This window comes from Protopterus annectens, chromosome 4.part0 (genome assembly GCF_019279795.1).
Source record: "Protopterus annectens isolate FY-2018-M chromosome 4.part0, PAN1.0, whole genome shotgun sequence".
Taxonomy (NCBI): Eukaryota; Metazoa; Chordata; order Ceratodontiformes; family Protopteridae; genus Protopterus; species Protopterus annectens.
The window spans coordinates 825,701,018-825,718,523 of NC_056733.1; the positions used below are offsets into that span (position 1 = coordinate 825,701,018).

At 43.5% G+C, this 17,506-nt stretch overlaps 1 protein-coding gene across 1 annotated transcript in view; it reads left to right on the forward strand.

Annotated features, from left to right (window-relative positions):
• LOC122799600 (mitogen-activated protein kinase 1-like) overlaps positions 1 to 17,506 on the forward strand; it is a 605,676-nt gene that overhangs the window by 480,956 nt on the left and 107,214 nt on the right. Inside the window, exon 7 of the mRNA XM_044068770.1 lies at positions 12,228 to 12,250. Within this exon, the coding sequence (XP_043924705.1) occupies positions 12,228 to 12,250 (23 nt within the window). The remainder of the gene's footprint in view (positions 1 to 12,227; positions 12,251 to 17,506) is intronic.

Below are 17,506 nucleotides of genomic sequence, written 5' to 3' on the forward strand. Positions count from 1 at the left end.
GTGGGGCCCGGCATTATGACCATCACGCCGTCCTGCTGCTGTGATGCATTGTACAGCCCAGGTTTGCTGGCCTCCAATATGCTTCCTCCTACAGTGGCACACCCTCTGCGATTGACATGTATGTCGGTAGGCCACTCCTCTGTGTAGTACCACCGCGCTTTGCTCCATCCTTACACCGGGCGCCAGCTTTACGATTCACTATTATCTGCCTCATTTGCATGGCATTGACTGCTAATACATGGTTACGGCGCCTTAACACCGCCACCACTCCTTGACAACCCTTGCGCTGGGGTTGAGGCTTTCCATACATACCATGGTGTGTGGTGGCTGTACAGCTGATGTGTATTATACAGCTCTTTTAGGACATTGTCATATTATTTCATTGCTTTGCACCTTCTGTACACATATCCGGGGTTCTGCTGTGGTTTCTACGTACATTGTCATTATTTACAGTTTGTGCATGTTTTCTTTGGACATTCTCGGTGCCTTTCGCCATTGGCATATTGCACCTGTATGATACCGACGCTGACAGCCTTCCGTTACTCCTTGGTCATGTTTGGGTAAATGTAAACCGCTTTTTTCTCGGGTTTACATTGTCGCTTCTTACGCTTACGCATGCCCCACCGTGGATCGCTATTTGCCTTCATTTGCATGGTGCAATACCGCACACAGTGTGATTAGCATACCCACGCCGGGGCGAGATCCGCGCGCCGGTAGTGCACGTGGGATTGCTTCATACCTGAATCGCTCGGTGGCCATATTTGGCTTTATAACGCCGACGCTATGCTGGCGCCTGGCGCAAGGTTCATGAATCCCGGGGTCTTTCTTTTTTTTTTTACAAGGGTGGATGTCTAGATTAATGCCCTTGGATTAAGCTTTCTTGTAAGCACACAGGCTTGTTAAATAAGACAAAAAAATGAACGAAATGAAATGCTAACTTTATTACATCTGCTAAGATGACCCCCCTATAAGCAGCTCTTCAGTGAGAGTCCAGATGTCTGCAACCGAAGTCAGTTGTAACCATTGTTCTGAGTGAAATTTACAAAGATTAATTGCTGACTATTTTTTACATGGAGAGGAGCTGTCTACAAGTGCAGACAAAATCTAAAGATGTGAGTATTCTTTGCTTAGGAAAGTGCAACAATTTTAAAGGTACATTGGCAAGCAGTTCATTGAAAAATAAAATTTGAAATTATGGGAAGTTAATGAGAGAAAGCAGCCTCTCGAGCAGCTTTAATGGATTTAATAGAATAGTATACATTTTAGTTTTATTTAAAGATAGTCAGTTCAGTTTTTCTTAGGGATGAAAGTTAATGGCTTCTGAAAGGAATACAAGCTGTTTTTTGCATCTGGGAGGGTATTAAAAGTAAGAACAGAAAGCAATCACTGTAACTGGGATAATAAGCTATTTGACTTTTAGCATGGTTAGGTAATACTTGTGGGATCAGCTGTTTGGGGCAGTTGTTCCTATATGGAGTGTTACACTTCATCTTTGTATGCACATAGTTTGTGTGTTGTGTTACTAGGGGAGGAGATGTTCTGAAAATGTATTTAGTTTTTTGTTTGAGACAGTTATGATGCCAGCTGAAGCCTCAGTCTTGAAAATGTGACACTGGTCAAATGGAAATAAGAAACTGTATAGATTAACCTGCCAAATATTAGTGTGTGCATGTAACACAAGCTGGAAATACACATTAAAAACTGTCTTGTGTAATAGATGGGAACAACAGTTTATCCTGACTGCTATCCAGATTCTCTACCTGTAAGGCCATTTACATTTTAAGATAAAAGGAAGGATTAATGAATTAAGAAATGCAGAGTGCAAATAGCAATGAGCATATGACTTTGGCAGAGGATTTCAGGGTGGATGTTTAGCAGAATGTCAGTGACAAAGGAAAAGGGGGAGTGTAGTAATTGCTAGAAGGGCTTCAGTAGTGATAGAGAAAACAAACTAATGGTACCTTTGTGATAGTAAGCAGCTATATGCAAGCAACGAGTATTATGCAGGCAAGCATCTATATTCCACCAAAAACTGCTATTACAGAGCTTAAGAAAATATTTAAAGAAATCAACTTTCAGCAGTTGCTAGAAAATGGAAATCAAAACTAAACCAAGTATTTAATATTGTGAGAGATTATAAACTAACTGGAAGAGCAAATTCCAGAAATAAATGGAATTGGTAGAAACAATATATGGAAGATAATCCTAAGTAGGTGGAGTGAGGTTTTAGGGAAAGCAGGAATTAGCGATTTCATGTAATGTTGGACAAAAATTGTCAGAACTTGCAATATGTAGTGTGTGTAAATGTAAAAATGTTAATATGGTTTGTATTCTATTGTGCATGTGTCTAAGTGATAAAGATGTTTAAAAATAAGTAGAAAGGGGGGGCATTAACATAAAAAGTGAAGGAAACTGAGATTAAAGAAGCAGTGAGAAACCAGAACACAGAGAAACCCCTGGTGATAGAATTCTAATAGAAGTGTGGAAAAAGGAGCAGGAGAGGAGTCTGGTTAGTACTTTTGTTTTTCTGGATAGAATGTGCCCTTGATTTGGAAGTAAATGAGAGAAGATCCTCTTAATCCATGGTCATACAAACACATTTGATTGAGTCACGATTAGAAAGTATTTTCTTTTGGAAAAACGAATGGCAAAATATTACTGAGAATAACAGACCTGGGTCACTGTGCATTTATGAGTAGGCAAACATTTAACAATATTAGCAGAACCCTTGCGATTAAAAAGAATGCAATGAATAATAACATAATAGGCTGGATGCTGAAAGTGTTTGACAAAGTGTGTTGGAAATTTTATTAAGAGATCTTTTGAGACAGTCTGGTTTCTGCAACCATGGACAGCAATTTCTTTTTACAGAGGAGCTCAAGCTAGAGTGTATTGTAGTGAGCTTTCTAATACATGTAGCCTTACTAGAGGAGCTAGGCAGGGTAGTTCACTTTGGTTACTCTTTGGTATATATTTGGAGCTGTTAGCCAGGAACATAAGATAGTCAAATATAAATGGAGCAATGCCGATAAGAAAGCCTGTTTTGCAGATTACAGAAATTGTATGTTACTAATTCAAAATATATAAAAATTATATTTGATAAACTGAAATATTTTAATACTGTAGCAGGATATTTAGTAAATGAAAAAACAAAGGCTATAGTAATGCATTATACCCCAATATAATGACTTGGTGCAGAACTTCACCTTTTTTGTGGGGTATTGACAAGATGGGATGAAATGGGATGTTGGGGCTTGCAAGCAGCTAAAAAAATATGAAGAAAACTACTCAAAAGATTATTAGCAAGATAAGACTGTAGAAACTGAGAACATTGACAGTTAAGAGCTTAAGATGTTTTTGATCCCGCTGGTTCTTTATGTAGATCAGGCTTTGTTTGTTTGTGTCTTTCGGCTTTTCCTGGTTAGGGGTCACCACAGCTGAATTCCAGTCCACTAATGATTGGCAGTGAATTTTTACGGTGCTGAGTTGCCAGCCCAACGTCCAACCTTCAAAGAAGGCACACCCATTCAAGCACGCACCTACCTGCATGTCTTTAAATGTCACTTGACCGCGGGGAGGCCATGCAGACTCCACAGAGAAGGCACTCCAGCTGAGAATCGAATGGGAGAACCTCTTGCTGTGAGGCAACAACGCTAACTGCTGCACAACCGCAGCCCTACCAGGCTTGTGTATATCAAATGAGAGATCAGATGTGGAAGAATATGATAAAAGAAACTGAGGGAGTTTCTTTGGTATAACAAAAAGTGGATCTAGGGAATGAATATAACTGGCATTATGTGCAACTTTACTTAAGTATTAAGCAAGTCTTTGTTAAAGGAAGTTAGACCTTGTAAAAAGGAGCAGTATCAGTAGGCTGTAGAAAATGTAGTATGAATTAAACAGTAGTCCACTACAAGCTGTCAGGATTCATTGGATGCAAACTTGGCACCATCGTCTGAAACCATGTATGTAAACAGACCATTCCTTGAGAGTCTTCAATCTAGTTTTTTTGTTGGCTGGTAATGGTTAGTACTTGTATTCTGTCACAAGAGTAATGGTCAAAAACAAGGTGTTAGTTGTCCTTTGACTCCATCAACAGCTGTCTTTTGCTATGAATCCTGTGGTAACAGCATGGCAATTACTGGCTCACTTAGCAAGTGTTTATGCACAATACAGATCTGACACTGACACTAGAATGACAACATTCTGGTTGATATTTAGCCACCTCATTTTTTTTCTCAACCCTGATGACTTTCCTGTATTTGAGGTAGTACTTGCACTCCTTCATTTTAGGGGTATGAGTATTCTGTGTTCGTACAACAATAAATCATGTTTTGATAACTGCATGTTGACTGTATAATACTTGTGTATGTTTGATTTATGTGCAACGATATGAATATCCATTATGCACATGACTGATAATAGCTTGTGACTGTAGATCATTTTTGTAATGTACAGGATTTCTGGATAATGCATTTAAATAAATTTGTTTTCCAGGTAGACATATTGCTCTGGCATTGAAGCTTCGTAATCTCATTAAGAGCATCTGCCATCTTGGTGTTACTTTGTCTAGGTCATATGAATTAAATAGTGGAACTAGTGGTTTGTGCCAAGTCTGAAGTTTGAAACTCCATCCATAATGGATATCTGGGGAGAACCTTTCCCATGCTGCTTATTTCTGCACTCACTGTTATGTTTAGTGATATCATAGTATACTAGTACAGGAGCTGTTGAAAACATTTGTCGTTGAACATGTCCTCAGTATCATGGCACAAGGCTGCTAAAGGATGAATCATTGGAAAAGATGGTCTGAAAACTTGCCCAAATAGTTGACGATGCTTAGGGTTTGTCTCAATTCAATCACACAAGATGGATCTTGCAACTTGACTATTTCACCGACTTTGCTTTCATCTGGTTTGATACCATTAGTATTTAAATGTTGCCTGAAGTACTGAAGCTGTTTTAAAGCAACACTTTTCATGGTGTAGCTTAATGTCTGAATTTATGATGGGTTGCAGCACTGCCTCTAACCCGAAATCGTGCACCTTTGTTTGGACCAAATGCCATCTATTACTTCACCACCACTATTCAGGCCCTTGACAAAATGAGTTATTTATACTGAAAATTTTCAGGTGTTGAGGTTATATTAAATGGAAGCCTTTTAAAACAAAACATTATCATGGGGTAATGAAGGAAGCTTCTGACATTTTGTCTAGAGGTATGGAAGCAACTCATTTGGAAAACAGTATTGCATTTACAAGCTTGGGTGCTATGCCTTCTAGCATAGGTAGAAAACTTTTATGTACTGCATCACTGAGCTTTTTCAAATCAACGCATTCTCACTTGATCACTCCTTTTAATTACTTGGACCATGAAAGCGCACTGCTCATAGCTGAGTTACACTTTCAGTAATGTCAAGGTTTTGCATTTGTTAGTACTTTGGATAGAAAATGCACCCTTTTGGGGTGTAGTCAAGGCATATGGAGCAGCATTTGATTTTGATTTAATCTTGACTAACTCACAATCAAGCAGATCTGTTGCTCCAAACCTGTCTGCACTGCGTTGTTTTAGCATTTAAGCCCAAATGTCATGCTGCAGATCTGCAGAGCACATTATGTACAGACCATCTGGCACACAAACTCATAACTCAAACTTCTGCCCCTTATGCTTGGACATGACTAGAAAATGACCAGTACACTTGAGTTTAACTGTAGGGCTACAGATATCAGTTTCTTCATCGTGCAGCTGCAAGATACTTTATGAAACTTCTGTATGAAGTGTTTTTATCACAAGCAACTAGTTCCTTGTGTAGGAATTTTAACTTGCCAGTCTGTTTCTCCATCAGCCACAGTACTAAGATGCTGCCTGAATATTTGTGGTCTTTTTCACATTTTCAGAGGTAACTTGAATCGTGTTTGTTTTACAAACTTCAGCAAAATGGCCCAGTCTGTTGTATACCTTTTACCGTTTGTCATGTGCAGCATGCTGTTCCAATATAGTAAGGTAACTGTCGTACCTCATGCATTTGCCAGACTTGCTGTCATTCTGCTTCTCCAACATTCATGTAGTCTGAATGCAATTATGCCTTTTAGAAAAACATGCTATTGACTTTGCATTTTGCCTCATACACTTCATTTACCATGTATAAATTTGCAGTTTGCCTTCTTTACTAATTTCATTGTTCTAGTGAATTATTTTTTTTCTTAGATTTTCTTCAGGCTGTAACTTTTGTGACACTTCAACATCAGCTAGCCCAATCACAATTCTGTCCCTTATTTTCATATTTTTTTACATATCGTCTATGCCATTAAAGCTACAATTTTCTGCCACTTTGTATAATACCCTTACAAACATTTCAGTGCATTCTCCTGTTGCTTATACACATGCAAACATGCTGTTTCTCGTGCATTATATTTCTTTTTGTTATAAAATGTTTGCTAATTAATGGCTTATTTGTAATACACTGGTCTTTTGTAAATGCAAATGAACTGTAAATGGCACAGACCGCTTGTCCATAATAAACAAAATTATATTTACATGGATTTTTTTCTGATTCTTTAACTCTGTTGCTTCATGAAATTGTATGAATCCCTCTCAAAGCACTTTACAGATTTCATAGGTGTGTACTAGGCTAACAATCACTAGGGCCTTTTTAAGCCTAGCTGTACATCCCAAATCTCTTGACATGTTCTAGTACCCTTGATAAATGTAAGTAAAGGCTTGGGAGATGAAACCCTTACAAGAAGGGCCAGGAAGATGAATCATTTACAAGCGCCCTGTGTCATTAAAAGCATAGGGGCCAAACCAGAGAAGGGGTTGTCTCTGGGAGACCAACCTGTCTCTCCAGCAAATCTTGTTTTTATCACAGGTGAGTTTTAAGTCTTTAGAACGGGTAATTCTTGTGCTGTTTTTTTTTTGTGTGTGGATATGCAGGAGGTCTATCCAGGTGGGAACAGAATAATGCTTTGTATGCCAGGCATAGAGCTCACCTCAACAGCCTATAGGAGACGGAATACAAAGAAAGGGCTCTGAGGCAGTCTGCGTAGGACGTGTGTATGCCCTGCTCTTTTTTAGTGAGGAACCTCTGCGGACATTATAATTGTTGGATGTGCCTGGTTAGGTACATACCAAAGGGAGCATTGTACTCAGTTATAGGTCTGAATGGTGAATATAGTGGAACAATGACCTCCTTGGACCTAGATGGCATACCTTTGTTTACAAGTTCCACAACACATAATGATTTCCTCAGTACTGTAGACAAGTGGTGGTCAAAGGCTAGATTACTGTCTTAAGTGTGTCCCCAAATCCCAGACTACTGGGTTGACTCTTAAGGATGTGTTGCCAATATGATAGTTACCAGGGGTGGTTGACTTCCCAAAGGATAATGTTATACATTCATTGGCATAAGTTTGTCCTTGACTCTGACGCAACTTGTCTGTCAGCCCTTCTTGGAGAATATTAATTTCTGTGGGGGATTCTGTGACTGCTCCTAATCTACAGTTGTCTGCAGACTTAGTCAGCCAGAGGCCCTTGACATTGGCTTTGACTTCAGAGAAGTAAATGTCAAAAAGTAGCAGTCCCAGGACTGAACTCTGAGGGACTCCAGTTGTTACTGGTATCTTTGTAGAGGTGGACTCCCTAATTCTAATTTCCTGGGTCCTGTGTATAAGCCATCTGGCTACCACCGGGTGACATAAGGGTTTGTACCTAACGTCATGTGTTTATCAACAATACCTGAGTAGGGTACTCTGTCAGGTACCTTGGCTAGGTCAAATTAGACATTGTGAACCATTTTGCCCTCATACTTTGCTCTAGAGACCTTCTCAAAGAAGTCCACCAGGTTGAGTAGGCATGACCTGCCCTTCACAAAATCAGATTGGGTTGGGTCCAGTGTCTGGAAGTTTCTTATCATTATTGACTATTTCCATGATAGTTCTAAGGCTTTGCATATGACACTACTGAAACTTGTGGGTCTGTAGTTTCCAAGCTCTGTAGATGGCCCAACTTTGTACAGAGAGATGACTGTTGCTGATGTCCTTCTAGTCCAGTGTTGCAGTATTCTACATGTGGGTTTACCCTTCTTTCTTTCGCGTACGTCCGGCCAGAATTCCAAAGTTTTTCAGTCCCTCAGGGAGCGTCTGGCATCTAACACGGCTGTAAAAACGTAGGCCATAAAAGTGACGTCTGCACACACCAGCCCTTGCAACATTTCAGCTGCCAGTCGTATGCCTGGTGTTCCTGCTACTCACTAACATCTGATTAGAAATAATCAGATAAGTACCGTTTGGAGAACCTTTCAGTCCTATTTTTTGCATATAGTTTGTTCATGTCACCCAGAAGGGACAAGTGTAAGTGGGGCCGGCAGATTCCCCACAAAGACACTTACAATCAGTGGCTTTTTTGTTTGGGTAAAGAACACTACCACAAGAACTGTCCTATTTGTCAGGAATTCGTTCCTAAGACCTTGAGTCGCCATTTGCATGCTCAAAACCTTTACCTAGAGAACCAGCGTTTAATGCAATTTGTGTTAGGGATGGAAGGCGCTTCCGACACCCTGACAGAACCGCCTAAGAAGCGGGCCAAATCCATGTGGCCTACCTCTTCTGCTGCACCTCTACCGCCCATACCTCAGCCTGTGGCCATCGGCCTGGCAGAGGAATCTGCTTCCGTCAGACTGGATAAAGTGGGTACCTACAAGGAAGCCGCATAGTTCCGAGTGGACGGCACATCTGTAGAGGCATTACCAACGTCTACCTCAGACGCCAGAGGGGTCACCTCTCTCTTCGGGCCCGTCTGATTCCGCCGATACCATTCATTCTCCTGACTTGAGGGGTTTTCCTACCCTGATGCCAGCTTGGCTTCTAAAGAAGAAACAAAAGACCAAATATCTCTCTCCACTGCCTGAAAACACGCCCGATTGGCAAGCTTTCAGCCAAAGCCTATTCAGTGCCTTCATGGCCCTACTCCCTACCTCTGTAGGAAGCCCTAACATAGTCCCTCCACTCTGAAGTCCTATGCCTTCAACCTCGGATACTATAAGGAGAGATGAAGGGGAACTTTCTGATTCCTCCTCAGAGGAGTCTCTCACCTACACTTCACAGATCACCTCTCCCCTAAGATATCTCTCTCCAGAAGAAGTCTATTGACATTGACTCCCCAGTTGAGGATTTAACCTTCGGGGAAACAATTTGCAAAATGAAAGACCACTTTAAGTGGGAATCCACTGATATGACTGAGGTGCAGAAGAGGTTCTATGACCTCATACAGATGGACTCTTCCAGTCCTTCTGCTGGCATTTCTGTATGCCTTTTCTTCAGCATCGCTTAACCTTGACTCTCAAACACCTTGCCTCATGCAGGGCTAACAGATTATACAAGGTTCCAGAATAGGAGAAATTTTTCCTTGAGTGCCCTCCAGCTAACCCAGCCACTATTTCCATTTCCACTGATAGGGCTTCCAAACTTCTACCTACTACAACCATACTTCCAGCTGACAAGGACAGCAAGACAATGGCACGTCTGGGCAAGAAGATAAATACTTCTGCCACTCTGTCTTTCAGAGCCACAAATTACCAGACTCACATGGCCAAGTACTCCTTAGCCCTGCTGGACAAAGCCAGCAAGGAACTGGCCGACGTCCTAGACTGCGCAGCCAAGTCCTCACTGTCCTTCCCCCTAGCTCTCACCTCTCAGGTGAAGAAGACAGTTATGATGCAGTTGAAGCCTCAGCTAGGTCAGCTGCTGCTTTAAGGCGATACTCTTGGCTACATCTACAGCCCCTGCCTGCTGACTTCTGCCTTGTTTGGCTCTAAAGTAGCTGACTTCAAGTCTCTACAGCAAAACGGCAAAGTAATGCAGGACCTCAAACACCTGCTAGTTTTGCCCATTCCTAAGTTCCATAGGAACTACCCTGCCAAAACTCAATTCATAAGGAAACATTCTTGCCCTATGGCTCCCTCCAGGCCCAGGAGACGACCTAAAATGCAGCCCTGTCCGGCTAAAGCTTCTCCAACCCCCAGCCAGAGGCCTCCCTTTCAAGATAGTGCAGGTAGGGTCTGACTACCTGCCAGTCTTACTACCAACCCCTCTACCCCTGTCTGCCAGTCTCGGACTGTCTCCCTGTATGGTCCCACATTACCTCAGGCAAATGGGTTCTTTCTATCCTACAGAACGGTTACTTTATGACCTGGATTACCTCCCCTGTACGAAAGGGCACTCTGTCCCCCACCAGTCAGCTCCACCTCCTGCAACCTGTACCGCAAGCTCTGCTGACTCAAAGCACCATAGAACCAGTGCCTCTAGAAGCAAAAGACGATTCTATTCCAGAAATTTTCTGGTACCCAGAAAGGATGGACCTTGGAGACCTATACTAGACTAGATCTCTCGCTTCTCAACCTTTTCCTAAAGGTCCCTACCTTCAGTATGCTCACTCTCCCCAACCTCTTCCCCCTGCTCCTGCCCCAAGGGTTCATGGCAACCCTAGATATAAAGGATGCTTATTTTGGACATCCCAGTAAAGCCTATATTCAGGAAATACTTGAGGTTTTTGACAGACTCCTCTCATTTTCAATTCTCTGCCTTGCCCTTTGGGCTTTCCACTACACCCAGTGTATTCACAAAATGTCTGGCTCCACTCATTGCGTATTGCAGGACAAAGGGTATCCAAATATTCCTCTACCTAGAAGACCTGATTCAGGCAGACAAACAGAAGACCCTCCTTCACACACAGCTTCTTATGTCCCTGTTGCAGTCTCTAGGTTTTCAGACAAATTTCTCCAAATCTCACCTGGAGCCCACATGGGACATTGTCTTCCTGCAGTGTGGGATTTCCACAGACCTCATGAAGGCCTTCCTGCCACCAGACAAGGTGGTATCCTTGACAGGCCACCTGCACTGCATCCTCCAAGTATCAAAACTGACAGCAAGGCAGTACCTGAGACCTCTGGGTTACATGGCAGCCACTATACCCATGCTCCCCTTAGCAAGACTGCACATGAGAAAGCTACAGTGGTATCTTTGGTCAGTCTGGACCCAACATTCCCATCCTCTGGAATTCAGGGCCCCCAACAAGAAATTCAGTGATGGCTGGTACAAGTGGCCAGCAACCCAGGCCTTCCTCTCCAAACAACCTCACCCACACAGATCATGCATACATATGCTTCAGATCTGGGCTGGAGCGCAACCCTAGGCCAGAGGCATGTGTAGGGTTTGTGGCCAAACACAGACTAAAGGACATCAATGTCAGAGAAATGAGGGCAATCCTTCTTGCTCTGCAAGCCTTCTTACCTCACCTCCAGCAAAGCCCACTCAAGATTTCCACGGATAACACCACTGTCCTGTGGTGTCTCAACAAACAGGGAGGGCCCAAATCCTACCTCCTTTGCAGACTAGCTCTGCTAGTGTGGGAGCTGGCCACCACAGGGGATTACCCTGCAGGCAGTTTACATCCCCTCCCTTCACAACTCCCAGGCAGATTATCTCAGCAGAACCATCACAACCAACCACAAATGGATGCTTCACAGAGATGTCTTCCTGGATCTGGTCCACCGCTGGGGTACACCTCAAATAGACCTGTTTGCCTCCAACAGGCAACTTCCTGGCTTATGCACCAGGACACCAGACCCCAAGGCACTGGCAACAGATGCAGTCTCAATTTTCTTGGAAGGGGAAATTTCTGTACACCCCCCCCCCTCCATCCCATTGATTCAAAAGGTGCTGCTGAAAATTCAGCAAGACAGACCAAAAATCTTGCTGATGACTCCCTACTGGCCAAGACAACACTGGTTCCCCCTTCTCCATTTGTCCAAGGGTAGTTACCCCCCCCACCTCAGTGGACTTCACACAGCACAAAGGATCATAGATACACCCACAGTGGCAGTCTGCACCTCACCCTGTGGTTGATAGGATTCTGATCCCCTTCATACACCTGTTCAACGAGGACATGCTCAATGTCCTGAAGGAGGCCAGGAAACCTAACAAAAAAATCTTATCTGTCAAAGCGGAAAAGGTTTTCCATATGGTGTCACAAAAGACAATTGGACCTTCTGACAAGTGACATCCCTCTAATCCTGTCTTACTGTGTGAACTATTGCAGACAGGTCTTGCCTACACTTCTATAAGAGCGGACTTGTCTGCAATCTCAGCCTGTCTCCCTCTGGATCCACCTCTAGTATCCAGACTTTCTATCAAAATCTTCCTCAGAGGGGTACTTCACCTAAGGCCCCCAAGGAAACCGTCCCCTCCTCCCTGGGATCTTAATTATGTACTGGAAAAAAACTCACTTTTGAGCCAGCAGACAAAGCCTGCCTAAAGCGTTGCACATGGAAAACTGTTTTGACCTCAGCCAGGAGGGTTTCAAGAGCTACAAGCTCAGATGGCTAACCCCACCATTCCTAGTCTTCACCTTGACAGGATTACTCATAGGTTTATAGGTAGGTACTAGGCTGTTTGTCTTTGGGTCTGTATAAGCCTAGCCAAAAAGGAACCCTGATTTTCGCCACCCAAGAAAATTATTTTCCTGTGCCCCTGTCGAGCAGAGCCACAGAAGTGATCCCTGGGGTGACTTTCCTATTTCCCTTCCAATCATCAAGATTTTTCTTGAGTGCTAATGAGGAACTCTGTTTGACATAGTCTGTTGCAGAGTATGGGAAGTTTCTGAGACAGGAATCTCTCTCTCCAGCATGTTCTGTTTATTGTGGTGACAAGGTTTAGGTCCCTAGAACGTGTAGCTCGGAGGGACTGGGATTTTAAGTGGAGCATGTCCAACAGCTCTGGGTTTGACATAGCTTTGTACGTTAGGCAGAGATCACCTCTGAGTAGGCGATATGCAACAGAGTAAAGCTGGAGTTTTTTCAGATCTGCGTAGCTGGAGTTTTTTCAGACTATCTGCATAGGGCATCTGTTTGAGGCTGGTAATCCTCTTTGTGAGGTATTTCTGCAGCCTTTCCAGTTGTTGCAGATGTCTTGTGAGGTACATACCAAAAGGGGCATTGTACTCTATAATGGGTCTAATGAGTGATGAGTAGAGGGGAACAATTACCTCTTTTTTTTTTTCCTGGATGAGAAGCCTTTTGTTATGGTGTGCCATGTAGAAAGATTTCCTGACTACTGTCGGGATGTGATTATCAAAGGAGAAACTACTGTCCACCTGTGTCCCGAGGTCTCTTATCACACTTTCGGTGTTAAGTAGATTACTGCCTATGTGGTAGTTCATGGGTACAGTTTTTTTACCAAAAGGGATGACAATGCAGTTTTTGGCATTGAGCTTGAGGCCATGGCTTTGACACCAGGCATCTGTCTCAGTGAAGCCCTTTTGTAGGATGTCCACATCGTTAGGTGTTTCGATTATGGCTCCTAGTTTGCAGTCCTCTGCAAATTTCATTAGCCAAAGACCTTCTGTGTTAGCCTGTACTTCAGAGAAGTAGATAACGAAACAGGAGAGGACCCAGGACTGAACCCTGTGGTACTCCACATGTCACTGGTCTGTAGTCTGATTTGGAGTCTGCTACTTTCACAGTGTGGGTTCTGTCAGTGAGCCAGTTGGCAACCCATCTTGTGACATAGGGATTTATACCTAGTTTAGCGAGTTTATCTATAATTCCAGAGTGGGGGGTGGTGTCCGAAAGCCTTGGCGAGATCTAGATAGGCTGTGTGAACCACCTTACCTTCATCTATGGCTTTGGTGACTGCAAACTTCAAAGAAGTCTGTGAGGTTTAGGAGACATGATCTGCCTTTTACAAACCCGAACTGGGTGGGGTCCAGAGTTTGGAGAAAACCAATGTCTGTTTATAAGTTCCATGATGATACGTTCCATGACCTTGCAGACCAGGCTCATCAGGCTATAATGGGGTGGTAGTTCCCAGGGTCCATGGCGGATCCCCCTGTGTAGAGTGGAATAACCGTCACTGTGTCATTCACTGGGCACAAAGCCTGAGGTGAGGCTATGATTGAACATGGTACATAGGTGGGGTGCCAGTTCGTTCTGTAGTTCATGTGGAACACAGCCTGGGATGTTGTCAGGTCCCGTGGCTGCTGTGCTTTTGGCTTTGGAGAGTGTGTTTTTTACCTGTGCAGCCATAATTACAGGAACTCTGCATTCTTCCGGTATAGAGATGGGCCCTTTAGGGGGTGAGAGGGGGGGTAAAGTTAGCACTGAACTCGTCTACCAGGATGTTGGCAATATCAGTTGGTTCTGTATATTTAGTGCCATTGTGCTATAACTCCGAGCAGATCTGAGTGTTGCCATTGAGATTCTTGACATAGCTATAGAATGCTTTGTGGTTGTCTTTAGAAACGGTGGGGATTTTGTTTTCGTAACTAGCTTTGGAAGATTTTGAGGGATCTTAGCTTCTTACTGAGGGTGACCAGGGAGTTCCTCCAATCATGGGATTTTACTCTTCTGTTGTAGAGTTTGTGTATGGCAGGGGACCACCAGATTGGCTTCCTTTTTTGGAGGATAGCATCTTGGTTCTGTTAGGGATAGCACGATCCACGCACTCGTGTAAGTGCTTATAAAGTGTCAGATTCAGCAGTCATACCGCTATTGTCCGTCTGCATGTTCTGTCTTAAGAAGCATGAAGTTGGCTTTGGAGAAATTTTTTATGGTGGTTTCCCTAATGGGGGGTGGGGGGCGGGATGTGGATGTCTAGAGTGATTAGCTTGTGATCGGATCTGACCGATGAGGAATTGACCTCTGGTGTGGAACACCGGTCGCCCATGTTGGTAATGACCAGGTCTAGGATATTGCTGCCCTTCGTGGGGGTGTGGATAAATTGATCCAAGGCATTGAATTTATAAATTCCAGAAAACGTTGAGCAAAAGAGTTGGTACATGAGTAGTTTTCCCAGTTAATGGTGGGGTAGTTGAAATCGCCCATTATTAGTGTTACGTTGTACCCTAATATTTTCCAGTGCATCAAGAAATGAGGAGTGGGAATCCTGGGGCATGGTGAGGGACCTGTAGCAAGCTACAATTTGGATTGCGGTCTTGCCCAGAGTTAGTTGCACTTGGATAATCTCGGATGCATTATGCTGAGCAACTAGCCTGGAGGTGTGGATATCCTTAATGAATATGGACATGCCTCCGTCTTTAGTGTTTCGGTCCAGGTTAGGTGGCCAAAGGTGTGGTATGAATTATAGCCTGGTAATGCAGGGGTGCTCTCTGGAGCCTTGAACCAGGTCTCTGTCACTGTACAGATGTCTATGTTCTCCATTTTAAGGAGTGCCTCAAGTGAGTGCATTTTGAGGTTTAGACTTCTAGCATTGAATAGCATTACCCTCAGATTTTGCTTGCTTGTGCCTGTTACGGTGGTGAATTTGTCATTTGAACCTTGCCTAAAAAAGGCACTATGTGGTTGGCAAGAGCCTTAGCCAGTATCCGGAATCCCAAGGGCGACCGGTCTAGGCCAGCTCTGGCAAAGCATTGTGGTCTGTCGATCATCTCATCCCAGGCAGACAGATACTGGATCCCCTTAGAATGACACTAGAAGCCTAGCCAGTTGAAGTCAATCATTCTGGGTGATGGCAGGATGCTACTCAGGGCTAGGATCATATCTGTCTGGGCTACAAGATCGGAGAGCTCCTCATGTCTTTTCATGTAATCCGACCATAGATGTCCTCCTCTTCCATGTTGCAGTACTCTCGGAACTAACCCGTCCTTCATGCCCAAGGTGGGTGGTGAATGACCTATCTTTGAACCAGGTTGTACACCTGCCCTCCTTTTTCCCCAACCCACAGGGGGAAAGAGAGAGTACTCCATTCCCTAGATGTCCACAGACAGCTTAGGTTTTATCTCTATAGAATCAAGTTCATTAGAAAAATCTGACCAACTGTTTGTCTCCTTCCACCCCAGAGCCCTGGGGAAAGCAGTGACCAAGCAGACCATTTTGGCCTGTATCTCCAAGGCCATTTCTTTCTGCTACATATACCATGTGAAAACCTTGCAGGGCAATATTAAAGCCCACTCCACCAGAGCCAATGCCTCTTCAGGAGCCTTCTTTAAGGGGCTAGACACCAACTCGATCCTTGAAGCAGCTATTGGTCCTCTGTGCACACTTTCACCAAACATTACAAGTTGGAACATATCTCTAGGGCCAGGTTGGGGTTTGCCAAGGCTATCCTTCACGGATTCCTGAAAACTTCAACCAGATCACCACCCCATTCACAATGAGCTTTGGCACTCGCCCACATGTAGAATACTGCAACATTGGAATAGAAGGACATAGAAAAGTTGTTTAAAGTCTTACCATAACCATAGCTGTCATTCTCATCCATGTTGCAGTATTCCTTCCCACCCTCCTGTCAGGTTGCAGTTGCTCTTCTGGAAGGCACTGGACGGGCTATGCCCTTCTAGGACTGGTACCGACTGTGGCCTTCTCTTCTGAGGGCTGGTGTGTGCAGAAATCACTTTTATGGCCCATGTTCCTGCAGCCACATCAGATGCCCGACTCAATCTAAGAGACTGAAAAACTTTGGAATACTGTCCGGGTGTACGCGAAAGGAAGAAGGGTAAACCCACATGTAGAATACTGCAATATGAAAGAGGATGACATCTATGGTTATGGTAAGATTTTACACAACTTTTCTTTCTCCATTTGTGAGGCTGTTAAATGAGGACTTTGCAAGGTAAAACATTTTTCCAGTCAAGGAATTTGCCACTGAGCATTTTTTGATCCCTTGAGGTGCTGTGGTACAATTGTATAACCTGTGAAGGTGTCAGTTTTGTTTTGTCAAATTCCTGGTCCTTAATTTGTTAGAAAATTAAGAAATATGTTCTGTGTAAAGATGTGAATCATCTATAATGGCGCCGCCTCCTATTCAAATTCTAATTAGATCGCCAACATATTGGCTGACAAATTTACTGCAAATTTCTTCTATGAGCCAGTCATCCCCACCTTAACATGTCACATCTTTCCTCCCCCATAGTATCTCCAAGGACCATATCCTTAAAGTGCTTTTCGAGACAAAAACTACTATGAGTTCCAGCAACAGTGTAGTTTGTCTACCCCCAATGTAGAGACCCTTGCTCGTCCCTTTCGGTTCAGCCTAATCCTTACCACTGGCTATATTCCTGCTGGTCCCTTTAGGTTCAGCCTAATCCTTACCACTGGCTATATTACTGATCAGTGGGACATTATAGTGGTGCACCTTCATAAGTGTGGCCCCACCACTGACTCAAGCAACTATTGCCTTACTAGTTTTGTTAGCAAAGCCATGGAGCACATTATCAATGATGACATAAAGTAGGCCATTAAGAATTTACTAAAGTTCCACCCACAAAAACTGAGATCTCAGAGTGAACTTCTGAGTCACACTGCTCATGCTGCCTATCTGGGTTTAGCAAAAGCATTTGATAATGTACCACACAATGGGATTGTAAGCAAGCTAATGCCCTTAAAAACAGATGTGTGTGTGGTAAGATGGATTGCAAACTGGCTCACGAACACAACACAATATGATTGTTGATGCCTTCCTCAGTTAGGGAAAAGGGTGAACAGTTGCATTCCCCA